The sequence below is a fragment of the Halichoeres trimaculatus genome, unplaced genomic scaffold (assembly GCF_033239565.1).
Source record: "Halichoeres trimaculatus isolate MK-OKI-2021-1 unplaced genomic scaffold, fHalTri1.1 fHalTri1_scaffold_12, whole genome shotgun sequence".
In the NCBI taxonomy this organism is placed as follows: domain Eukaryota; kingdom Metazoa; phylum Chordata; class Actinopteri; order Labriformes; family Labridae; genus Halichoeres; species Halichoeres trimaculatus.
This window is the reverse complement of record NW_027437190.1, coordinates 33,415,674-33,441,095: the sequence shown is the minus strand read 5'-3', so window position 1 is coordinate 33,441,095 and position 25,422 is coordinate 33,415,674. Positions and strand designations below refer to the sequence as shown.

Genomic DNA, 25,422 nt, shown 5'->3' with positions numbered 1-25,422 from the left:
CACAAATTACTGCATTAATTTATCTGTAATTTAATAAAAAAAAAATTAAATGTTAAATCTGAAACTACGTTGTTAACAAGAGAGAGGTAAATGTTGAGGATGATAAAGAATATTTTCCTGTATTATGAGACTAAACAAACTCATCTGATGTTCAGATAGCTCAAAATAAAGCTCATCCACAGAGTTTAAATAAATCTTTGCACTGATATAAATACATTTTAGTATTAAAAGTTATTTTCTGTTGATAAATTCAGGTTTTCTTGAACTTATTAGCATCTTTTGGATGAATATTCCAGCTGCAGTGAGACTCTGCTGTAACCGTTACATCCTGTCAAAGCTCAGTTATCATCAGATTAAAAATATTTTATCGTTTCATGGGAATAAAAAACTCAGGAAGCTCCTGAAGAATCAGGTTTTACTCACTGAGACGAAGGTGGCCATGATGCTGCTGCTTCCTGCTGCTCTCTCTGAAGATGAAGCGTGTGAGGCGGTGAGCGCGTGTGTCCTCTTTTAGAGTGATGTCATCAGGGGGCGGGGCTAAACCCACACAATATGATGTCATTGTTTGGTGTTGAATGTAATCTGAAGCCGGATTACAGATTAGTGGAATCACGCACACACAAACATATACATACGTGTAGTATGTAGTATGTTTACATAAACATAGACACATGCACAAGCTCAGTGTGATTAGCAACAGAAGCTGCAGATACACACGTTTTACACAAATTCATGTCTTGCTATTTAAGGAGACTGTTTCAAAAAGTATTTGGCTTCCTGAAATGTCTAAAAATGTCCATCTTTTTTTCAGAAATGACCAAAATGCCAAGTTTACCTAAACTTTTCCCAAGTCAGAAAATCACATAAATCTTATGAAATGATTTAGTTTTATAAAATTTGTAACCAAATCAAATATTTTACAACATTTTAATGTCTGATTTCCCTCTACAAATGTTACATCTTGGGCAACTACCAATACCAGGTGTCCAAATCGGGTCGATACCAGCATCCGATGCTCAATGCAAAAAAATCTTATGTCGAGTAAGTCCTCCTCGCCAGTAGTTGGCGCTATATTGCCACAGTTTGATGCCACAGCAAAGTTTCTGCAGTTTAATATGGATCATTGATGTCTTCATGAAATGGTAGTGACATGTTTTGGTCCAAAGAGCCAATAAATCAAGCACAGCAGCATTGTTTCCAGGCTCTCATAGCCCCTCTGTTCAGAACGCTCTGATTTAGTGGGCGTGGCCTTCATATGTAAATGAGCCGCCGCTGATACTGCCCCACTCTTCCACGTCACTGAGAGCGGCGCCACGAGCTCCGAGTGCACAATGTTTAGAAAACAGCAAAGCTCGTTTACAGTAACATTACAGGCTAAAACAACAGGCTAACTGCAGCTAAAGTTAGCATCCTGAAGCTAACACAGAGACAGGGGGGACACTGAGGAAAAGCTCTTCCATCTGCTCCACAGCACACAGCATTTAAAATACTCACATTTCCAGGGTCCCAGGTTTGTTGGAGGATGGTTGGTAATGCGCCTGGATTCAGGACCAGTCTATTGGCTAGCCCTCTGTTGGACTGTCCAAAGTTGGAAAAGCAGTCGGCCGTGAAGTGACTAGCACACACATGCTCAGTTTTACTGAGTGTAGCTGGAACATTTCCTTGATAAATGAACTCTAGACACTTAGTCTGTCTTCTTCTGAGATGGGAAGCTTGTGCATGGAACTATGTGGCTGTTTACAGCCAAAAACAGAGCAGTTATGGCTCTTCAACTTTGGCATTCTCCTCCAGCAGCGGGGAGGGGAGTGGGCGGGGACGGGGTTTGGGGGTATCTGCTCTGGTGGACCAATCAGGTCAGACTTGCTCCTGATTGGTCAAAAAAGGGAATTGCTGACGTTAGCAAATCCCTAAAATCCAAACATCCTTACGTTTAAGTTCCCTACTTTTTAAATTTTGTGCACTTTACAGAAATGTAAAAAATACAAAAGCTTTAATAAAATTTCTTCATATTGTAAAATCAGTAAAGAGGGTAGACTCATATAAGACCCTTCAGCTCCAGATCAGCAATGACTAACAGGAAACAGCACGATGTGCACACACACATACACACACACACACACACACACATACACATACACACACACACACACACACACACACACACACACACACACACACACACACACACACACACACTGCCCTCTTTTCTTGGAAAGTGTCGCTCTGACAGTTAGATAACAGCTCTGACAGTTACACAACTGCAACAACAGGCAGAATACACAAAAGGTTTGATTTAAAGGAAGGATTAAAGTGTCAGTGCGCGTGTGACAGAGAGGGGGGGCAGAGTTCAGTTCAGTTCAGTTCAGTTCAGCAGCAAACCCAGTGATCTGACCAACAGTAATGGAGTTATGGGTCTCTGTCAGTTTTAAATCAAAATATGTCTATAAGAACCTATATATTCAGGTTTTCACCTTATATATATATATATATATATATATATATATATATATATATATATATATATATATATATATATATATATATTCAACAGGCTTATTTAGGTTTTAAATTCATATACATGTCTTTATTTCCCATTATTTTTTTTATGTCTCAGTATTCATTTCCCTTGGTTTTTGTAATATCTTTTGGTTTGATTTATTATTTTGTAACCGTTGGCCTGTTTTTACTTCAATGTTGGTTCATTTGTTGAATTAGTTTGAGATGTGATGGTCTCTGAAACAAATTCCAGAAAAAAATTATATTATATTTATAATAATAATAATGAATTTTATTTATAACGCACTTTACATTTGGAGGCAAATCTCAAAGTGCACAAGAAGGAAAGATAAAAACAATAGAAACATTACTAAAGACAATTTAAAATAAAACAATCAAAACATAAAAAACCCAGTAAAAACAGTCAGTAATAATTGTAAATAACAGAATTAATCCTGGAAGGCAATGCGGAATAGAAAGGTTTTTAGGCCTTTTTTTTATTATATTATATTATATTAAATTATATTATATTATATTATATTATATTATATTATATTATATTATATTATATTATATTATATTATATTATATTATATTATATTATATTATATTATATATCATATTACGAGCTCAAGTCACCCCATAACCTTCTGCTGAGTCACCAGAGGAGGGAAACGTTGTATTGTTTTGGCCACCTTTAAGCCAAAGAAGAAGAAAACCGCCAACCGGAAGTGTAGTTGTTTTGGCGGAACAGGAGCTAAAGGAACTAACATAGGCTAACAGAGCATAGATGTAGGAGCTACGGATGGCTGCTGACATCAGTTTAAGGGTTCGTGTTTCAGTTTTTTATCTGCATATCATACAAACCTCGTCAATAATGTTTAACGTGAGTGTTAGCGGTTATTGCTGGAGAACTTCGCGCCATTCAGTGAAGCATCCACTGCGCAGGCTCAGCTATACCGTGTGTGACTGTGTGATGCTAACATTAGCCGCTGCATTGATACCTGAGGCTCAGAGCTAACTCACTCACTAACTTATTGATTCACCTTTCTGACTGAGCTGAAAACAGGTTGTTTGTTAAATTTTCGTCACTTACGTTAATGATACGCGTGATTTCACCATTGAACAGGCCAAACTGAAGCTATGAGCTAAAACCGGTTTATCAGCCCTGCTGGTTAAACTGTGAGTGGTAGCTATCTTTGACCTGTCTGTGTGCAGTCCTATATCTCAAAAACCCTCCTGTCTGCACTGTTTGTTATCTTAAACCCCTGTGTTGACTTCCTGTTGTCTTAGACATTTTTATTTTTGACTTCTAGTTATATCAAACCAGTTTAAATTAACTACTAGCTACCTTAAACCTGTTCAACTTAACTACTTGTTATATTTAACCTGATTATGTTTATTGATAGTTGTGTGAATCTGTGCACTGCTAGGATATCAGTATATTGTGTTGTCCCTGTAGATATCAATTGCTATTGTGATTAGTTGATTGGTTGCTTGGTCCATCCACTTTGTTGATGAGTTGCTGTCTTGATGATTGCTGTGTTGTTGAGTTGCTGTGTTGCTCTTCTCTGTGTTGCAGCAGGCAGAGCGGCGGCGTCCTGCAGGAGATGACATTTGTCCTCTGGAGTCCAAAACTGTGAGACTAGACCACAGGTGTCACAGAGAAAGTTCCCCCGAGAATTGGCGGGATGAGGAGAGGACACCTGTCTCAGGTGACACAGTGTTTTAAATCATAGATCTAGAGTTTTGCAAACAGCTGTAATCTGGATTAAACATCCTGTCTCCTTATGTGTTGTTCTGCTATCAATGAGCCTAAGTTCCTCCAACTGAACTACTGTTGACTGTACTCAAACTAAAAGTATTCCCCTCTTTTAGATACTGTTACTTTTAGTATACTTGTAAACTTGCTTGTGAACCAGATCCAGCCGTCAGTCCCACGTCTTTATTAGCTTTCAGTAGTTTTTTAAGTTACCTCAGCATCCTGCACAGTCTTCCTTCCAGGTCTGCTGAATCTTTAGATGGCTTCAAGAAGTTTCCTAAAACTCATCAAACCTTTGTGTATTCCTCAGCTTCAGTGTTATGACTGTTTAAAGTGATACTCTGGGATAGGGCTGAACAATTTATCGTTTTCAGATCGAAATCGCAATTTTAGACAATGCAATTTTGAGATCGCCAAAGCAACAATTTTTTGCAGCGCTCCTGACTGACTCAGGATCTGTTGTGTCAAGTATTATACACATTCTGTTTTTCAAATTTGTGGAGAAAATCTATATGTTAAAAGTGCTGGTAAGCAGGTCAACAACACAAAGCCTCTGTTTAGGAGTAGAAGTTGATGAAAACAGATTATTTATCATCACTTTTGATGATTAAAAAATCGTGAATTGCAATATCTGCCAGAAAAATTAGATCTTTTCCTAAAATCGTTCAGCCCTATATGTGAAGATCCCAAAGCTTGATTTGAAGAAAATCGTGAATCGAATTGAAATCACAATATCTGCCAGAAAAATCGCAATTCAATCTTTTCTTAAAATCGTTCAGCCCTACTCCAGGATGGAACAAGTTGGGTCCTATCACAAGGTTTAGGGTAGAAATTACCCCTACAGCAGTGTTTTTGTGCAGCAGAAGCCCAGAGCGCTCACACCAAACACCCCCTCCCTGCTCCTCTGCCGGTTTCCTCTGCACTCAGACGGGGCCGTTTTACGACATGATGAGAACTAGAGCCTTATTTAGCGGTGTTTTTGCGTGAAAGTAACGTGCTGAAAATTCTCTAAATAAAGCGTGAATGCAGACCGATATCAGATTTTTTCGGTGGGAGTCCGTTTATTTGTGTTTTTGGTCAAGTAAAATGTGGCCCCGTCTGAGTGCAGAGGAAACTGGCAGAGGAGCAGGGAGGGGGTGTTTGGTGCGTGCGCTCTGGGCTTCTGCTGCACAAAAACACTGCTGTAGGGGTAATTTCTGCCCTAAACCTTGTGATAGGACTCAACTTGTTCCATCCCAGAGTATCACTTTAAGATTAGTTTATGTTTCAGGTAGATAGAGGAGTTGAATATGAATAGATATGATGAATTAATGTTTTCTGTTTTCTGTGCTCAGGTGTTGGGATGTTTGTCAACATGGAGACCTGTGAGTCAAGTGAAGACGAGCTGGGACGATTGGACATCGACCTGGACAGAAAGTCCAAACAGCACAACCTGACATCCAGGAACGTGCGCGCCATCCTGCATGTGAGCTTTACACAAGCTGCACATGAAAACTGTATTTAGTAAAGTAAAGTAACACAGACACCATATTTATTATTATTTGTGTGATGTATGTTTCAGGAGGTGATTACCCATGAACATGTTGTCGCCATGATGAAAGAGGCCATCAGAGACACTCAGGACCTCCCCATGTTTGTGAGTTTTTGTTTTCTGGATCAGAATCTTTCTTTTTTTTTTTTTTTACTCCAAAGAGAAATATTTCAGCTTTTTCTGATTCGTTCCTTAATCTGTGAAACCTCAAAATAATCTGTCTGCTTCTTTGCTTCTCTTCTATACTGTTTTTTTCAGGAGCCAAAAATGACTCGATCCAGACTGAAACAGGTGATCCAGGAGGGACAGGTAAGACACTCAAACTCCCATGATCCTCTCTGATTCTTCAACACTCACATATTAGAGATGATTGCTAATCTTTTTTATGTTTCTCTCTGTCTGTTTCAGGCTCTGCACTGGAGTCTGTCTGCAGTCGACTCAACAACAGTCAAGGTACAAAATTAAAATGTCAGGATACGTTCACCTTTCTGTCTCTCTACCTCCATCTGTTCCTATCTGTCTATCTCTGTCTATTTACCTGTCTACATCTGTTTTGTCTACCTGTCTGTTTCTCTTCCTGTCTGTCTCTGTACCTGTTGATCCCTGCACCTTTCTGACTCTCTACCTTTATCTGCTCCTGTCTGCTTTTCTACCTGTCTGTTTTTTTCTACCTGTCTATCTCTGTCCCTGTTTATTTACCTCTGTCTGTCTGCTTGTCTGTTCCTGTCTGTCTCTCTGCCTGTCTGTTTCTCTTCCTGTCTGTCTGACCTCCTGTCTGTCTCTGCAGCCTCCCCAGTTTGTGGACATCGATCTCGAGGATGATGAAGACTCTTCAGATGAGGAGTACTGTCCTGATGAAGACGAGGAGGAGGACACAGCGGAGGAGGTGAGTTGGTCTGGACAGTTGATGGATGTGGTTCCTAATCCCTCTAAATCTCTCCTGATGATGTCACTTCCTGTTTGTGTGCAGATGTTCCTCAGTGACGGCGACAGCCTGACCTCTCCACCTCGAGCTCTGAAGAGACCTCAAATCCCAGAACACCTGGAGGCTGTTACAACCTCACAGGTGAGCTGACCTCTGACCCCCCCTTTACACCATCTTCACCTGTCCAGGTACCCTGATCTCTGACCTCTGACCTTTCTCCTGATGTTTAGAGGTTAGCTGGACTCCCGGGTGCACAGGTGTCCTCCACCTGTCCTCCTCAGCTTTCAGCTCCTCCTGAGTCCTCGTTTCTCGCGAGACTTAACGCTGTGGACGAGGAGCTGGACTGTAGCCCCACCCTTACCTGTAACCAGGTACGCCTTGTGATTCGCTGTTTGAAGGTTAATCAGTGTTGTTTCACGATGATGATGATGATGTTTGGAATATTTCTGTCCCCTTTTCAGTCGTTGGACAGAAAAAATGATGAAGGCGATGGAGACGTTGATAATGGAAGTTTGGCGTACCGCACACGCTCTAAGCGACCCCTGGTGGATGTTCCTCTGGATCAGCTGGAGGCGGAGCTTCTGCCGCCTGACATCACTGACGACATGTACGAGCACCGAGACGAGGATCGTAACTGGACGAGATGGCTGCAGGGTCTGATGAAGGCTGATAACGAAGGTCAGAGGTCAACAAAAGAGTGTTGAACATTTTATTTTGAAAGGTTTCAGTCCACTGTAGTCATTTCCTGTTGTTGATGTGTGTCAGAGGAGGCCGACGACGAAGACGACCCAGAGTATAACTTCCTGGAGGACCTGGATGAACCGGACCTGGAGGACTACAGGACGGACCGCGGGGTTCAGATCACCAGTACGTTTTTCTGCTCAGTGCTGGTCAAGGAACTCCTTTCATTTCCTGTTGAATCCCGCCACAATAAAATGTTTCCTGTCTTTCAGAGAAGGAGGTGAATGAGCTGCTGGACGAGCTCTTTGAGACGGTGAGTTTCACGTTAAGTCCGATAAAACACGCCGAGATTTTGAGATTAAAGAGGTTAACAGGAAACTTTGAGTCACTCTGTTTGTTACTGATACAGCTGCAGGAGGAGGAGGAAGAGGAAAAGGAGGAGCAAGAGGAGGAGGCAGCAACCTCACCACAGATGGCGACCAAATTCAACGTTCCCAAAGCTATACGGTAACACACACACACACACACGTGTGTCCCTCGTGTCAAGAGCTGACTGAGGTTAAGGGTAGCCCCGTTTCTGCCAAGTGGTTCAGTTTGGTTCGTGCCAGACATACCGATCTGACCCGTACCAAACTGAACTGATCCAAACCGGACCTCTCGGTGGAAGCGGTGCTGTTGTGTGTGAGTCCTCCTGTTGGGACGGAGCAGCAGAGTGGTGCTGTCTCTGTTTGGGTCAGGAGGAACAGAAAGTCCTCCGCTGCGTCTTCTTCACAAAGAATCCATGAAGAAGAGTCTGTTAGTGGGAGGAGACAGAGGAGACATCCTGTGTCCTTATTAGGAGCTGCTTCCTGTGTGCCCCTACCTTGTAAGGTGACCTTTAGCGTTCTGAAGGCGCCAATGAATTTATTTTTATTAGGATGCAGGATTAACAAGTCCAGGTCTTTCGTCTAAGTTGGACATTAAAGTTTGATCCACCTGATAGAGTTTAGCAAGGCCGCCTGCGTTTAAAGGTTTTGTCCCTCTTTGCTCTCCGTAGATTTGAGGCGCCGTTAGCGAGCATGCTCACAGAGCAGCGGAGAGCAGCCAGACAAAAGTACGAAGCTCTGCAGCAGAAGAGGGCGCTGCAGGACTCGACCAACCAGCAACGCACCAACTCACACCTGAACCCCTCCTCTGATGTGGAAACAGTCACCTGCCCACCTGGCCTGCTGCTGAGCCCCACCTGCCCCACCCTCTACCTGGACCACACTCAGAAAGCACAGCTGCAGCAGCAGGTGCAGCAGGTAAGACAAAACCCACCCCAAAACCAGATCCATGGTCTGGCAGCTCACCTGAGACTTGTGGACTGACAGGTGTTCTCCCCGCAGCACGTCCAGCTGCTCACGCAGATCCACCTGCTGGCTCGCCGCGTGGGCGCTCTGAGCCATGAAGCCTGCATCACCAAACATTACCTGGTGAGTCACAGACACAAAGGTCACATGACTTTAAATCCCTGTGAGTCACCTGACCTGCAGTGATGTCACCTGTCCATGGGTGGATTCATTCCTCACCTGTTGTTCTCCGTTTCTCCTGCAGGAGGAGCTGCAGCAGTTCTCCATGCGGCGTGGCGAGGATCTCCCTCCCAGCAGTTTCAGAGCGTGTAACCTAAAGGGGGCGCTGGACCTCGTGCAGGAGGTGGAGCAGAGGGAGGCTCCTTCTGGTCCTCCTGGTCCTCCTGCTGCCTTCAGGCGCTGGTTGCCCACCATGAGTCCAGCCACCAGCAGTAAGAAACCGCCCCAGCCCCTCATGAGACAGAGATTATGTTCTGGTTCTGATCCTGGTTCTGGTTCTGTTCAGGTCTGGCCTTCCCTCTGCTCCCTGCTGACAAGGCGTGGCTTTTCGCCACTCGCGCTGTCTTCCTCTACCCAGAACTACTTCCTGTCTGCAACATGGAGGCTGCCAGCGGCCGACCGCAGAGGAATGTTTACACGCCTGGAGAGGACAGGTACACACACACATACTCACAGACACACTAAAGTAGTTAGACTCTTTGTAATGTCATATATATTTCCCATGATGCCTCTGTGCAGCCTGATCGTCCTGGGTCTGAAGCACTTTGAGGGGACCGTGGAGCCACAGCAGCTGATGAGCTCGTACCTGATCCGTAAGACCTGCTGGAACCTCAAGAAGCACATCAGAGAAATGAACGGAGCCAGAGCGCCACAGAACAACATCATCAAGGTGACATCACTGTGACATCACATGCACTGTGGTCATCATCATGATCAGGGGTCTGCAACCTTTACTTTCATAGAAACTGTTTTTCCTCAGCTCACCTGGATTAAAGTCATTCAGAAGCCACAAAATATACTTTATCTTCACAATGAAGTCAATAAGGTGTATAAAATTCTATGCATAGTTAAAATCTAGTGAAGAATAATCTTACCGAGAAGTTTTTTTTTTAAATAAAATTGTCCATTTGGATGTCTTATTATTATTATTATTTAATAAATTTGCATCAAGAAGATTCAATAGTTTCAAAATTTTAAAAAGTGTCAAATTGAAATAAGCTTGCAATATATATATATATATATATATATATATATATATATATATATATAAAGATTGCAAAAATTAATTTAAAAAAAGACAACAATTTAAAAAAAAAACAAATATTTCAAAAATTTGCAAAAACTTTTTAAATAAAAAAAAAACTTGCAAAAAAAAATTCCAAAAATGTGCAAAAATTTATTCAGAAAATGTACAACAATTTCAAACAACATGAAATATTACAAAAATTTGCAAATACTTTCAAATAAAAAAAAACTTGCAAAAAATTAAAAAAAAATGTTATTTTGAAAATTTTGAAAAACATTTGTTCAAAAAATTTACAACAATTCCAAGCAACCTGAGATTTTAAAAATTTGCCAATACTTTTTAAATTTGAGGAAACTTGTAAAATTAAGAAAAATGTCATTTCAAATGTTTTTAAAAATATGCCAAATTTACAAACAATCTTGAATGAAGAAATTGGCTTATACTTTTGAAATCTGAAAAAATGCAAAAAAAATATTTTTTTCAATAATATTTCTATCTCACATTTGAAAACATTGCAAACATAAATTTAAAAAAAATTTCAGAAACTTTTGAAATTCTGAATATATCCAAAAATTAAAAAGAAATGTAATGCAAAAATTGCAAAAGTAAATTTTAATTAATTGCAACAATTATAATCATATCTGAAATATTTAAAAAGAAAATCTGCAAAATTAATTAAAAAAAAAAAAAAAAGTCTTTTTGTAGATGTAGTTATCTTCCCAGGGCTGTAAAACCACAGGTGCCACAGGTGCATGGAAAGTTGGTGGGCTGTTGATGTTGTAGGAGGTGAAGTAGAGCGGTGGCAGGCTTTATTGACAGATGGGATGAAGATTTAGTTAAACTTAATGTTAACGCAGGATTTTATTTAGTGTCAGGTTTCAGACCCTTGATCATGATTGTTTCATCCGTCAGCTGGTTAGAGGCTGACAGGTGTGAGCAGGTAAAGGTAACCTGGGTGTGTTTACAGACGTTCCTGACCCAGGGAATCGTTCCCTCGCTGCCCCTCGCCTGCAGCAGAGTCCAGCCGTCTGACCAGCATCCCCCAGTGGACAGAGATGTCTCCATCATGCCAAACTGGTTGAAGGTCTGACCGCGTACACACTAAATCCTGGTCCAGACTAAGCTCTGGAGTTCTGTTTTTAAGACTCTGTTGGTTCCTCTGATGGTTTGGTCTCGATGCTCCTCTCCTCACAGAACAGTCAGCTGATCATCCAGAAGTCTCGCCGCGGCTCTGCCCCGTACCCCCGATCCCTCCCTCAGGGCTGTACTCTGAGGCTCCATCCCCAGTGGCTCCCTAAGGTCCGGGCCCCTCCCTCCACTCACAAACGCATCTTCAAACTGGCCCATAATGCATCGCTGCTGCCCCTCGCCAAAGCTCCTGGATACAGACAGACGGACAGTCCAGTTCCTCTGCAGCCAGTGAGCGTCCTGCCTCCTCCTCCTCAGGCCTGTGGGGCTCTCCCATTGGCTGCTGTTCAAACAGGCCCCGCCCACTCTGTGTGCACGAACACAAGAGAGCAGGAGAGCGGCTCCGTCCCTTTGCTCCTCCCCCTTCCTCCATCTGCCAGTGACATCACAAGTCCCATAATGCCCGTCTCAGCTGCTTTAACGCCAGGACACTTCATCCTTCAGATGGTGTGGACACCACCTCCCACAGTCCTGCCTCCTCCTGCACCTCCTGCTCCAGCTCTGCTATCAGTCAGCTCCCCACCTGCTCCTCACATGGGAGACGTTAAACCTGTCATCGAACAGGAAGACTGTAAGACCTCCTCAAAGGAGCGTCAGGAAGAGGAGGAGGAAAGTTTGCCTTCAACCCTGAGTCCAGCGTTTTCAATTTCAGAGATGAAGGAGGAGGAAGAGGAGGAGAGGAAGGAGGAGGAGGAGGAACAGGCTTGTCCAGGTTTGGTCAGTCTCAGCGGAGGAGAACAAACCGGAGGAGAGAAGGAAGACGACAGAGGAGGAGGAGATCCAGGAGAAGCAGGGGAGGAGGATCCAGGTGGAGGAGGAGGAGAGGGAGGACAGGAAAGAGAGGAGGAGGAGGAGGAGGGGCAGAAGGAGGATGGAGGAGGAGAGAGGGATGAGGATGGAGAGAAGGATAAGGATGAAGATCAGGATCAGCAGGGAGAAGAGGAGGAGGAGGAGGACTTTGATGACCTCACACAGGATGAAGATGAGGAGGAAGTGATGTCATCAGCGTCAGAGGAGTCGGTGCTGTCGGTTCCAGAGTTACAGGTAAATAAAAACACCTCTGACATCATGATCAGGTGAACGCCGTCGCTCACTGACCTCTGACCTCTACAGGAAACCATGAAGCAGCTGACGTGGCTGGCGGCAGAGCGGCGTCTCTGTGCAGACGGAGACTCCGAGGAGGATCACTCCCCCACCTCGCCAGGCTCCCAGGAAGAGGAGGAGGAGGAGGAAGAGGAGGGGGCTAAAGGGGCGGAGTCAGGGGAGAGAAGGAGGACGAAGGAGGGAGGAGATGAGGATGCACCGTCAGGAGAGGGGACGCCAAGAGGAGGAGGCGGTCGTCCTGGGCGGGGGCGAGGTGAGTCACAGTCTGATGTTTAGCTCATGTGTTTTCTTACCTGGCGTTCTTATGATGGTTCTCCTCCCGCTGCAGGGCGGAGTCGGCCTCTCCGCGGGCTGAGGAGGAGTCGCCAGGAGCGTCACAGCGTGGACGCTGCCAAAGTCCTACAGCTGTACGACCAGAACATCCTGGACAACGACCCGCACCGAGAGAGCAAGGACGTGGCGTTCGCTCAGAGCTACCTCAGCAGGGTCAGAGTCACAGCGTCAGCTGACAGGTAACCATGGCGACGTGGAGCCGCAGTGGCATCACTGTGTCATTTTCCTACAGGTGCGTGAGGCGCTGCAGGACGTACCTGGGCAGGTGGGGGAGTTTGTGTCTCTGCTGAGTGAGTTCGAGCAGGCGGGAGAAGGACAGGAAGTGATCCTGTTGTTCAGGAAGCTGAGGTGCATCCTGGGAGATCGAACAGACCTCCTCAGAGACTTCGCCGCGTTCCTTCTTCCTGAGCAGGCGCTGCAGTGTGGACTGGTAAGCAGACAGGTGTTCCTCAGGTGTAACACTGACAGGCTTATTACTGACATGTAAAAATGATTTATTACAGGTTTGAAAATTGAATTTCTTCCAAGGGAATGAATAAAATTGATCTTTATATAATTACAGATTAATACGTTAATAAGACGCATGTGTTGCCCAGTAATAAAACACATCAATTATGAGTTTCTAGCAGACTTATGATGGGTTTATTACAGGTGTATCAATGATGGTTTACAGGTGTCAAACCTATATATCAGGGTTTTATGACAGTTTAATTACAGTTTTATTACAGCTATAGGATCGTTTGTCTACAGGTGTATTAGAGTAGTATTAAAGGGTTTTAACACAGGTTTATTACATGTGTATTACTTGATAACAACCCATACATCTGAGTTGTACTGCAGGTTGTATTTTATTTCTATTATAGCACTGTCAGGGTTGTATTACAGGTTTGTTACAGGTGTTTTACAGATTTGTTAAGGATACATCAGAGTAGTATTACACATTTATAACAAATAATTAAAATGTTGATGGCAGATATTACACAGGTGTATCACAGGTTTATTATGGTTAAAAGACTAAACTTTACATCATGGTTCTATAACAGGTCTATTACCGATGTATTACAGTGTCATAAGTGTGTAACAGGCTCAGTACAGATATATCAGTGTTGTATTAAAGATGTGTTACATACAGATATATCAGTGTAATATCCGAACAAAAAAATTGTAATTTCAAAAATTTGCAAAAAAATATACAAATAAATTTTAAAAAAAGCAACAATAACACACAATCTTGAAATTTCAAGAAATTGGCTAAAACTTTTAAAATGTAAGATAATTGCAAAAATGAATCAGAAATGTCACATTGAAAATTTGCAAAAATTGCAAAAATAAATTTTAAACAACCTGAAATGTAAAAAATTTGCAAAAAAAATTTAAATCAAAAAAAACTTGCAAAAAAAAAAATTATGTTGTGATTTCAAAAATTTGCCAATGTATTTCAAAAATATGCAACAATTACAGACAGTCTTGAGATTTCAAGAAATTGGCAAAAAGCTTTCGAAATGTAAGAAATTGTAAAAAAAAACAGATAAAGAAATATAATTTAAAAAATTTGCAAAAATTACAAAAGTAGATTTAAAAATTTGTTTCTATTTCAAACAACCTGAAATTATAAATTAAAATTTAGAAGAAATTCATAATTTTAGGAGAAAAAAATCAAAGTATAAGGGCTTTTTGTTTAGTAGTTTTTAATTGTGATTAATTTGTTCAAAACTTTTTTTTTCCAAATTTAAGTCCTTCAGAGCTGGGTCAGACAAAAGTTCAATATTTCAGATCCCCTGAATAAATCCTAAAATCTGACTTACATGTGATGGCATTTTTGGGGTAATATGGCTCCTGATGCAGTCTGTAGACAACATCATCATCATTTCACCTTTTCACATGGTCTGATTTTACAAAAGAAAACTAAAAATTGCAAAAAAATAAAAAAAAAATTTGCAATTTAAATCGAATCAGCCCTACCAAAAATCGTTGAAGAATCGAATCGGGAGAAAAGCGTATCGTCCCAGCTCTGGTGTATAACATTTATCAAGGTGTCATTTTGGAAGTATTACTAGTTTATTACAGATATATCAATGTGGTATTTCAGGTGAATAACATGGTTGTTACATATAGTAATAAATTAATAATGTAATTATGTAGCATCTTTAAAAACATTGGATAGCAGCATGCTAAACAGTAAAACAACAGACAAAAACAGATAAAATACAAAACAAAAAAGCTAGAAATTAAACAGTGAATTAGTTTGACCTCAAAGTTAAAGGGAAAATGTCAGGAGAAGAAAACTCAGGGAGCACAACAACCTGACACCATCAGGGTAATATTTAAAGTTTATTACAGGTTTATTACAACTGTTTACCTGAAGTTTCATGGTAGTATTAAAGATGTATTACATAGTTATTACAGATATATTATATATAGACTCTATGTATGTCTCAAACATGTATTACAGGTTTATTACAGGTAAATTAGGGTGGTATAACAGGTGTAATACAGATCAGGTTTTAAGTACAGGTGTATTAAGGTTTGACCTCTCTGACCTTTGACCTCTGCAGTTCCAGGAGCAGCAGGCGTTTGATCGAAGCCGCCGTTTCCTGCGACAGTTGGAGATCAGCTTCAGAGATAACCCGTCTCACTATCAGAAGATCATCAAGGCCCTGCAGACCGGTCCAGACCTGAGTCCAACCAGCATCCAGGAGGTGAAACCAGTTTAACCAGTTTATACCATCTTAGGGACTGTCTTTGATTTAGCCTGGCCGGCTCAGCGCTGAGTTTCTATATCATGTTGAAGGTTAATTTATGTGTTTGTTTTTTTTTCAGTTAAAAGCTCAGATGGCCACGCTGCTAAAAGGCCACACCCACCTGCAAAATGAATTCTGGGTATTCTTCGACGAGCTCCGGCCTCCCCCTGCTCATCCTGGACAGTTCGAAGAAGCTCATTGGCCGGAGGACGGAGGTTCTGTGTCAGAGGGGGCGGAGGGGCTGGGACAGGTGGTGTCAGGGGGCGGAGCCAGCAACGGCTTCGAGGAGGTGACGTTACCTGAGCTGGAGGAGGAAGAGGAGGGGCAGAAGATCCCACCAATGACGAGCCGGCGCCAGAGGAGAAAGATGGACGCTCACAGGAACTACAAGGTCTGTACCTGTCTCACCTGTTCTACTCCTCACCTGTTCCTCCCTGAAACCGTGATTGGTCGGGTAAAGGTTGTTTCATGTTTCCAGGACTGTGATTGGTCGGAGAAGGACTGGTCCTGCCTCTGTCCAGACTCAAAGATCCGCAGACACCGGAGGAAAGGATGCTCCCGCTGCCATGGCAACAAGGTGAGTCCTGCATCCGTTCCAGGTGAGATGATGGACAGGTAGAGGCTGAAAACACCTGACCCTTACCTGTTCGCTCCTCCACAGGCCTCAGGGGGCGTGTCCAGAGCCATGAAGAGTCTGAACCCCCTGTACTCTCAGATAGGCTCCGCCCACGACCAGCCGGGCGACAAAGACCTGGAGCTGAAGAGGGACGACGACAGTCCGCAGCCAGGTGAGGATCCAGCTCACCTGAGCAGGTGTCAGGTGTTCTCAGCAGCTAGGTGCATTAACCACATGGTTTCTCTTCACAGTCCGCAGCAGTGCATCATGGGAAGGCCCGTTTCCTCTGCCCGAGGAGAAAGAGGAGGAGGAGGAGGAGCTGGATGATGAGGAGGAGGATGAAGATGAGGAGGAGAGGAAGAGCAGTGAGAAGGAGCAGAGTCCATCTGTGAAGAGGAGCAGGAGAGAGGAGATGCAGATCACCTCCTCTGTTACTCCTGTCTCCTCCCCCACCTCCTCCTGTGCCACTGTAACCACCTCCCTTCCCTCCACCTCCTCCCCTACGATCACCTCTGTAACCACCTCTGTCTCCCCCTCTTGCTCCCCCTCGATTGTCCCCTCCACGACCTCCTCCCCCTCATCTCCGTCTGTCTGTGTGTCCTCTAACCCCACCTCCTCCTCCTCCTCTGCACCTCCTCGGCCCAGTCCACCTCCTGAGCTCCCCGTCTGCGCCAAGAACATTTCTCTGACGGCGAGCGGAGAGAAAGTTATTCTGTGGACCAGGTATACCTCCTCCTTCTCCTCCTCCTCCTCCTCCTCGGGGAGCAGCTTTTCTTCCTCACTACTCCTTCCTCCTTCTCTTTCCCTGTTTTATCTTTTCTCCTCTTTCTTACTCCATATCCTTCTCCTCCTCTTTTCCTTTCTTTCCCCATCACATCTTTTTTCCTGATCATCCTCCTCCTCTTTTCTCCTCTGTTCTTCTCTCCTTTATTTCTGTTTCTCTTCTCCATCCTCCTTTTCTCTCTCTCCCAGGCTCCCCCTCCTTCCCTCCTTTCTTTTCTCCTCCTCTCTTCTCTTTTTTCCTCCTCTTCCTTCTCCTCCTTTTCTTTCTTTTCTCCTTCCTCCTGATCTTAAAACTTTTCCTCATCTCCCCCTTCTCTCCTTTCTCTCCTCTCTTCCCCTCCTCTTCTCTCCACTCTCCTTCTCTCCTCTCTCCTTATATCCTCCTCTTCTCTCCTTCTTCTCTCCAGATTTAAAACTTTTCCTCTCCTCCTTTTTTCCTCCAGAGAAGCAGACCGGGTCATTTTGACAACGTGTCAGCAGGAAGGAGCCAATCAGAACACGTTTCAGTCCATCTCTACTCTGCTCGGCAACAAGACTCCCAGCGAGGTGATTGGCTGTTAAACCCTCTGTGTTTTCATGATTTATTATTTCTCTGAAAACCGTCTTTAACTTCTTCTTCTCTGCCTTTAGGTCGCTCGACGGTTTCGGGATCTGATGCGTTTGTTTCGGACCGCTGCTCGTCACACAAGCTCTGAGGATGAAGCTCCTCCCACTGAACCTCCAGCAGCCAATGAGGAAGAAGACTGATCCCAGCCAATCAGCAAAGAAAGCCTTTTTCCAACATTCCCAGGACTTTTATTGTGAAAGGATCTGTTCAAAGTTACTGTTTGTTGTAAATGAAAATAATGTAAATATTTCAGAATAAATTATTTAATATTTTTGTCAGAAATGATCTCAGTGGGTTTTTATTTTTATTCGTTTTAAGAAAGTTTGTGTGAAGTCTGATTTCAATGAACTGTGACAGAATTAACAACATGATATTTTCATTTATTGAAATGAAAACTGAAATGATACAGATATAAAACATTTGATGATCATAAAACTGATTTACATTATACAAAAAAACAGGAAGTTCACAGAGAGTAAACAGGAAGTTCATAAGGAGTAAACAGGAAGAAGGTAAACTAGATTCTGACCAAAACCTAAAAAAATCCTGACATATATTTTTGTAAAGTTTACAGTTTCAAATCTTTAATTTTTTTTCTGATTTGCAAAAGTTGAAAAATATTTAATCTGGCACTCAGCCCCAGAACCTTTGGCGCCCGGGTGGAGGTAACACCTCCTCAGGTGGAGGCGGGAGGCTGAAGATCGACCCCGATGCCTCCACGGTGAAGATGAAGTAGATGTTGGCGACCATCATGGCAACGCTGGGCAGGAAAGACAAACCAAAACCAAAACCACGAACACTGCTGCCAAATGCCGCCGCGACCCAGTACACCAACCTGAGACGAAACAAACGCACCTTTACTGTTTACACCTGAGACGAAAACAAACACACCTTCTCTGACTCGTCTCCTACGTAAACATCTGGAGCGTCATGAAATTATTTTTCTTACCGTCCGAGAGCGAAGACGATGGTCAGCAGAGGGATGAGCTTCAGCTGCTCCTGGCTCAAGTACATCGCCATGACGACCAGCTGCAGGAAGTAGATCAGGAACAGGGAGGCGGAGTCAGACAGGAAGCGCCGGTGGACCGTGATGTCTCGGAGCTCTACATCCATTTCTCCATCCTCGAAAAGAGGACGAAACACACCTGACCTGAGCCGGCTGACACCGAGGACCAGCCAGCCTGAGAGACAGACAGGTGAGACAGACAGACAGGTGAGACAGATAAGAGACGAGTATTCAAGAGGGAGAGACAGGTAAACAAAAAGGGACAGGTGCGTTTACATCCTTGTGGCTCTCACCGAGGATTATGGGTATAACTGCGAACACGGAGCAGCGCAGCGTGTAGACGAGCCTGAGGGGGGCGCCATCGAGTAAGGGGGCGTCAAACGGCAGGAAGATGTAACCCCCCCACACCAGGAAGGGGAAGAAGAGCGCTGATGTCGCTATGGACACGCCCATTTTCAAGGCATCTCTGTTGGGACAGCTCCCCCTACCTGTGAGAAAGAGAAACGCCTACTGTCACTTTAAGATGTGAGGGTCGGGTCTGAAAGCTCTACAGGTGACTCAGGTACACTCACATGGTCCAGGGGGCTTCTCCTTGGTCCAGTACTGAAAGTCGTGTTGGTCGTAGTCCTGAGGAACTCCTCTAGGAGACAGGAAGGGGCTCTTCTCTGACTGCATTTCCCAGAATGCCTCACTCTCTCTGGGGGAGGATGGGGATGGAAGGACTGTCACTGCAGGGCTGAACACCTGAGCTGCTTTCTCTGGCAGGTGGTTCTCTGTTGGCTCCTCCTCCTCCTCCTCTTCTAGGTGTGTTGTTGGCTCCGCCTCCTCCTCCTCTTTGGCCCCTCCCCCTTTCCCCTCTCCCTCCACCATCAGCTCCCGCTCACTCTCAGTCCAACTGGCGGCCTCACGGAGGGAAGTGTCTGACCTCACACTCATTCTGTCCCCTTTACCTGTCTGCCCACCTGTCTGCCCACCTGTCTGTCTGTCTCCGGGCCACGGCATGGTGCTGGGCTCCATGGCAGCAGACTCCACCCCCTCGTCTTCTTCCCCTGTTTGGTCAGGTTTCATACTTCCTGATGGCGTCTGAGAATCTACGAGCACAGACATGTCTGTCTGTCTGTCCACCTGTCTGTGTGTCCACCTGTCTGTCTGTCCACCTGTCTGTCTGTCCACCTGTCTGTGTGTCAGAGGGGAGAAAATACAGTTTTCTGATTCACATCATAAAAAACCTTCACACTCCTCCTCCCTCCATCTTCAGAGCAGCGTTTGACACCATGAACTGTTTTCAGTCAGACTCAGCGGGGTTCCTCAGGGAAGCGTTCTGGGGCCTTGTTAATTCTCCATACACTCCTCAACTCAGAGTTAACATCTCGAGTCATCACGTCAATAAACATTTTTGTAATTAATCTATTGCTATCTTCATTACAGGAGCTCTGTAAGATCCTTACTAAGTACATTTTATTGTCAATGGTTTTGCGAGATGACATAAAAAAGGATCAAGGTAAGAGATGATTTTCATAAAGCAGCAAAAGCACAAAGAAACAGAAACAGTCTTCTTTTTCCTCAGTCCTGCAGGAGCTAGACTTACTGATTTGATTTTTAGATCACCACATATTTACCCTGTTTAAAAGAGAATCAATCCCTCATTAGAAGGCGTGGGAGAAAAATCCTTATATTGTAGTATGGGGAATTTTTGTTCAACAATTAATTTTTTTTTTTTTTGTTAAAATTTTTTTTTTTTTTTTGTTCAAATTTAAGTCTTTTAATTTAGTTTTTTTTTTCATATGTTAGGTTAAAAAAAGTTGATATGTCAGATCCCCTGAATAAATCTGAAAAACTGATTGAATTTTTTCAAAAATATGGCTCCTGATGTAATCTGTAGACATTGTCATCATCATTTTTCACTTGGCCTGATGTAAAAAAAAAAAAAAAAAGAAAACAAAACAAACAAATCGCAAATATTGGAAATGTCAAATAATAACATTTTAATCAAATCGGCACCCCAAAAATTGTAAAATATCAAATTGGGAGAAAAGCATGTTGTTTAGCCCTACTCATCGGGGACATTAGCTTTGTTACAGCAACTTACAAGAAAGAAATAAAGAAACAGAATCAAAAAAGAATAATAGAAATACAAAAATTACAAATTGTGCTGTATTTACTTAAATATAATACAAGAAAAAAAGAGCAATGACACTCATTAGTATGAACAAAAGACATGCAGTAGTGTTATGGATGGTATGATGGTGTGATTTTATCTCTAAAAAAATGTTTTTTTTTCTTAATTTTTTTTTTATTTTATAAGTTGAGATAATGCGAAAACAACTGAAAAAACTAATCTTAAAAAAAGGAAAATGTATTTATTATGAACTTTAAGGGCTTCTGTAATTTTTAGTTTTAACTAATTGTTAATTTTGCTTTCTCACCTCACTCATATAAATTTTACAATATTGGTTTTATTTTGAAGTATTTTTTAAACAACCGACTTCCTGTTTTAAGCTTTTAGGCTATTGTCTGTTTCTCTCTTTGCCTTCTGTTTGTATGTTGAAAAGTTAACGCTAATAAAAATGAGTTAAATTCATAAAAATAAAGTGTTGTACTCATTTATCATTTGTTACCTGTGCTAGTGGAGAGCGAACAAACGTATTAGCCCCGCCCTGCTCGTGACGTCTACATGTGCAATATGGCGTCCGTGACGTCTTTTAGATTAAAGAATCAAAACAAGTCGATTAATTGCTCTAACTAATCGATAACTGACACATCAGTACCGCAGAGATCTCCCCCGCTGATCAGTGATCAGAAATCTACCAATCACAACCCATAGACGGACACTTAGCTTCACGCTAACAAGCTAACATGCTAACGCAGCTGGAAACAGACTGAAGCTCACCTGAGCTCAGAGTTAACACTCACCTCGTCTTTCTCTTCTTCTTTTCTTCGACTTATTCTTTTTTTTCTTCCTTTTTAACCTCCCTTTTCTTCTTCTTTTTTTCTCTTCCCCTTCTTCTTCTGTTGTTGTTGTAAAACTGTCGGAAGTTGAGTTCAGGTGTGGTCACGTCAGGTGAATTAAAGGGGACGTCCTCTTAAAGGGACAGAGTGCGGTGCTGGAAGTATCGGCTAAATAAATATTTCTACATTTTAACCTAAATAGCCGAGCTTTCAGACAGATTCAAGTTAAAATCGAAACTTAAAACCACTTTTAAAAATTTAAAAACATATTTACAGAAAATAAAAAATGTGGATTAATAATAATTAAAAATGAGAGTGTTTAAAGAGTTCATTCATAAATACTGAAATTGAGAAGACACTGCTGTCTTTGTGTGTGTGTGTGTGTGTGTGTGTGTGTGTGTGTGTGTGTGTGTGTGTGTGTGTGTGTGTGAGTGTGTGTGTGAGTGTGTGTCACTCAGCACCAGCCTCCAAACACACACACTCGTTGTCAGTGTGTACAGTATCTCCTCTCTCTGTGTATTTGACCTCTTAGCTCTGATCGGTAAGTTTCTTCCTTAATGATTATTGATCTGTGACTCTGTTAGATTAATAATCAATAAACTGTTTAACTGACCGCTTGTTTATCTTGAGTTTTTTTAATTTGCATTTTTGTTATTGGTGATGATGATGACAAGCCTTTGCAGATAGTTTTATTTATTCATTTATTTATTTATTTTGTATTTTAATGTCGCGGACATAAAAATAAGCATCAAAAACATTACATTTAACATTTTATAAATACCATCATATATAAAATATGTTATTTTTTGTGTGTGTAATCTTGGTCAGGTCTCAAGTGGACAACCGGAAGTCACCTGTCTGATATGGCTTTGCACAGAAAGGTGAGTTTATGACGTCACACTATCAGAATATACTGATAGGCTGGACATTATCTCAATTTCATGAACACTATTATAAGATGTTGATGCACAGCTGCAGTTCATCACCCTGCCAGCAGGTGGAGCTGTCGTTTAACTTTTTCCCACCTCTGTGCTCAATAAGATGATACCACCCCCACCCCCTCCCCTCTGTGTGTGTATGTGTGTGTGTTTCATCTGGTTGCCATGGTAAACGTTGAGTCAGGCTGTACCAGGAGCAGAAGTCAACAGATGTTTGATTCAGAGGCTGAAACAGAACAACTGGCTCCCTGTGGGGAAAGTATGAACAGAGTACACTAAAAACCACAGAGCTCCAAACAAACAGCTGCAAACTAATGAAACTACAGAGCTTAAAAAAACACAGAGATATTAAAATGTTGTGATATTAAACTACACACAGACACCCTCTCTAACAGCAAAGCAAAGAAAATAGATGCTGACAGCTTGTCCATCATTGTCCAGTCAGCCAGCCTCCACCTCCACAGGGTCCAGGACTGAGCTTCTTCAGCAGTCTGTTCAGCCTCTGTCTCCTGGATCCTGTCTGCTCACAGCAGGTGAAGCTCTTCACATGTGGCGTTGGTGTCTGCTGTTAGCTCTGTTAGCCATGTCTGTGAATAGCATGATGCTACTCTGCTTTCTGGTATTCCCTCTGTTTCTGGGTTAGCACGGCTAGCTCGTCCATCTTATTGGAGATAGATCTTACGTTCCCAATAACGATGGATGTAAGGACAGGTCCATGTTGTCACTTCTTAGCTCACACCTGAGAACCAGCACATCGTCCTCACCTCCTTCTCCTCACTTTGTGGGAAACATCAGGCCTAGCACCAGTTAGCATTGACATGCTACAGGCTGCTAACAGCTGATTTCACATGTAAACAATGCAGCCATGGTTACATGTAGGATCTCCAGACAAACACAGGAGCAAAAGAGTAAAAATATCACTGAAGACACAAAAAGTTTGTTGTCCATCACCAAAAAATGAACCATACAAAGTAATGATCCACTCCAAATACAAAGATGACAAAAAAGAGACAAAAAAGAGACAAACCACCGACAAAGAGGAGAGAGCTGCTGCAACAGGCAGCCACAACCAACAGGGCGGCGCCTAGCAATATCTGTGAGAAACTACAGAAAATACTACAGTATCTAAAATATGAGTAAATGCTTTGCCAAATATAAATCAAAGTACTTAATTATTTTGGGGGACTCTAGTATTTAAAAAGGAGACTTCAGTTCTTTGATAAAATAATAAAGTAGTCTTTGTCAAGTATACCCAGAGTACTGTATTTCCTTGTTAAAAAAAATACTACAGTTCTCCAAAATATTCTTAAGTGCTTTAAAAAAACAACAGTTTTTGAGAATAATTCAACATTTAAAACAATCTGTAGAATTTTAAACATACTCAAGTGTATTTCAGAAAAAGATAACATAATATCAGTCTCCAGTATTCTATTCATGGCCCAATACCCAAAAAGTCCTTGTTCACTACTGCTACCTTACATTTTAATACTGCAGTACTTTCAAGACAAACACAGCACTATTATTCCTACAATCAAAATTGATAATTCAAGTATTGTGAGTCTTGAAATAAAAAAAATTAAAAACTGTCTTTTAACACCTTTTACCCAAGAAAACATTAAAAACTAATTTAAGGAATATAACGATCCTCCAAAAACACAACTGCACTCACTTCTATTAAACATTTCCTACAAATACTACATTTGCTATGATCTTTAATCTGTTTTAATGCTTTAAACTTTTTTCAAATAAATGTAAAAACATTGAAGAGATATTTAATACATCATTAGGAAAATAAAGATGAACTAAAGCTTTAAAATATGAAATAAATCGTTATTTAGCCACATTATATGAATGTATGTTTAGATGATAAATAATGAGGTCAACACAGCTGTTAAATTTAAAATATTTTAAATAAAGAAAGCTGTTTTAAAACATAGAATTGCTTCATTCATTTATGGTTTATTATAACGTCTGTCTTTTTGTTTTGTTGGAGGGAGTGATGTTCTGTTACCTGCACGCCCCGGGTGGGCGGGGTCGGGGCACTGTGCTTCCACGTCATACAGCAGGGTGTTGTACACTGCTGCAGGGAGGGGGCGGAGCTAACCGATCCTGCTAAAATCATTATTAGTCACTTCTCACGTGACCTTTTCGTCTGTCGAATTGGTTGCTGCGTGTCACGTGACACGATGACACGTTGTCATAGAGACATTCCCCACCCGCCTCTCCACGCTCCTTCACTGGTGCTAAAAAGAAGCGCTCCCTAACATCTGGTGGGCGGGGCTTCACAAGCGTGCGTTGAAATGATTGGCTGTGCGCTTTAGCAGCGGGCTGAGCTGCCATTGGTCGAAAGTAGAGAGCAGAGCTGTCAGTCAGAGGAAAGCCCCGCCCCCCCGGCTCAGACTGCGGACTGCTCCGGGACCAGAAGCGAACACTCCAGAGGATTATCAGTGATTAATAACCGATCAGAGCGCGGTTAATCGATCAGGAGGTTCGGTTGTTCGGAGGGGATGTCCCGGCTGCTGGAGAGCAGGAGACAGGACAGGATGAAGGAAATCAACCTAAAGGTGAGCTCACCTGAATAAAAGAAAGAAAAGAACGCCGGGGCGCGTGGAGCAGACTTTTCTGATCTGTAATAATCGATAGTGATGGTGTGTGGTCGATCAGAGGGTCCGGGTTTGATCGATCAGACTCGGAGAAGAACTCTGCCTCACTTCTGTTCCGCTTTGTTCGTCACATCTGTTCCGCTCTGACCCGGGTTTGTTCCGTTACTGCAGATGTTTCAGAGCCGATCACTTCTCCTGATCGATCATCGATGTGGTGTGTGTGATCAGGTGTGTCCAGGTGTGTGTGTGAGGGTCGGACTGTGTGTGAGCAGAGGAGAAGAAGTTCCGAGGTCGGAAACGGGAAATACACACTTTTTTCAGCTCAGACCGAAACCCTCTTTATTTTCACACACACACACACACACACACACACACGCAGCCACAGGGTGTGTGTTTCTCTTTCTGTCTGTGTGTGTGTGTGAGTCTCTCTCTGTCTGTGTTCGGAATGTGTGTATACGTGTGTGTGTTGGTGTGTTAGTGTGTCTGTGCGGGTATAAAGTGACTTTCTGTGTGTTTCGGTGTGTGTCCGTTAGCAGCAGCGTGGCCGCTTTGTCCTGCAGGAGGAAACGAGAGGGGGAGGGG

The 25,422-nt window shown here is 42.7% G+C and overlaps 3 protein-coding genes across 5 annotated transcripts in view; 2 read left to right on the top strand and 1 right to left on the bottom strand.

Annotated features, from left to right (window-relative positions):
• Positions 1 to 3,197: 3,197 nt before the first annotated feature.
• LOC141801017 (GON-4-like protein) lies at positions 3,198 to 17,546 on the top strand. Of its 2 annotated transcripts, none has more exons than XM_074683903.1 (30): positions 3,198 to 3,325; positions 4,079 to 4,211; positions 5,593 to 5,723; positions 5,820 to 5,894; positions 6,048 to 6,098; positions 6,198 to 6,242; positions 6,577 to 6,675; positions 6,760 to 6,855; positions 6,945 to 7,085; positions 7,176 to 7,392; positions 7,480 to 7,581; positions 7,668 to 7,708; positions 7,805 to 7,902; positions 8,432 to 8,678; positions 8,763 to 8,849; positions 8,971 to 9,157; positions 9,232 to 9,379; positions 9,465 to 9,615; positions 10,940 to 11,056; positions 11,167 to 12,204; positions 12,274 to 12,517; positions 12,593 to 12,750; positions 12,830 to 13,027; positions 15,153 to 15,296; positions 15,418 to 15,729; positions 15,817 to 15,915; positions 16,000 to 16,126; positions 16,206 to 16,677; positions 17,181 to 17,283; positions 17,368 to 17,546. In XM_074683903.1, the coding sequence occupies exons 1-30, from the start codon at positions 3,302 to 3,304 to the stop codon at positions 17,482 to 17,484; spliced, it is 5,202 nt and encodes a 1,733-aa protein (XP_074540004.1). In that variant the 5' UTR covers positions 3,198 to 3,301; the 3' UTR covers positions 17,485 to 17,546. The 2 variants fall into 2 exon arrangements, with proteins under 2 accessions (XP_074540004.1, XP_074540005.1); XM_074683904.1 differs by having other exon boundaries at positions 3,201 to 3,325; positions 4,082 to 4,211.
• A 283-nt stretch (positions 17,547 to 17,829) lies between these two features.
• LOC141801064 (transmembrane protein 79-like) lies at positions 17,830 to 19,525 on the bottom strand. Its single transcript, XM_074683962.1, has 4 exons — positions 18,923 to 19,525; positions 18,644 to 18,838; positions 18,294 to 18,525; positions 17,830 to 18,179 (listed from the first exon to the last, which is right to left on the bottom strand). The coding sequence occupies exons 1-4, from the start codon at positions 19,455 to 19,457 to the stop codon at positions 17,978 to 17,980; spliced, it is 1,164 nt and encodes a 387-aa protein (XP_074540063.1). The 5' UTR covers positions 19,458 to 19,525; the 3' UTR covers positions 17,830 to 17,977.
• Positions 19,526 to 21,770: 2,245 nt separating this feature from the next.
• arhgef2b (rho/rac guanine nucleotide exchange factor (GEF) 2b) overlaps positions 21,771 to 25,422 on the top strand; it is a 28,629-nt gene continuing 24,977 nt past the window's right edge. Inside the window, exons 1-2 of one of the 2 annotated variants that reach the window (XM_074683523.1) lie at positions 21,771 to 21,840; positions 22,128 to 22,180. In XM_074683523.1, the coding sequence (XP_074539624.1) occupies positions 22,163 to 22,180 (18 nt within the window). In that variant the 5' untranslated portion in view covers positions 21,771 to 21,840; positions 22,128 to 22,162. Of the gene's footprint in view, positions 21,841 to 22,127; positions 22,181 to 24,610; positions 24,802 to 25,422 lie in introns of those variants that run through there. The other variant, XM_074683522.1, reaches the window with a different exon arrangement.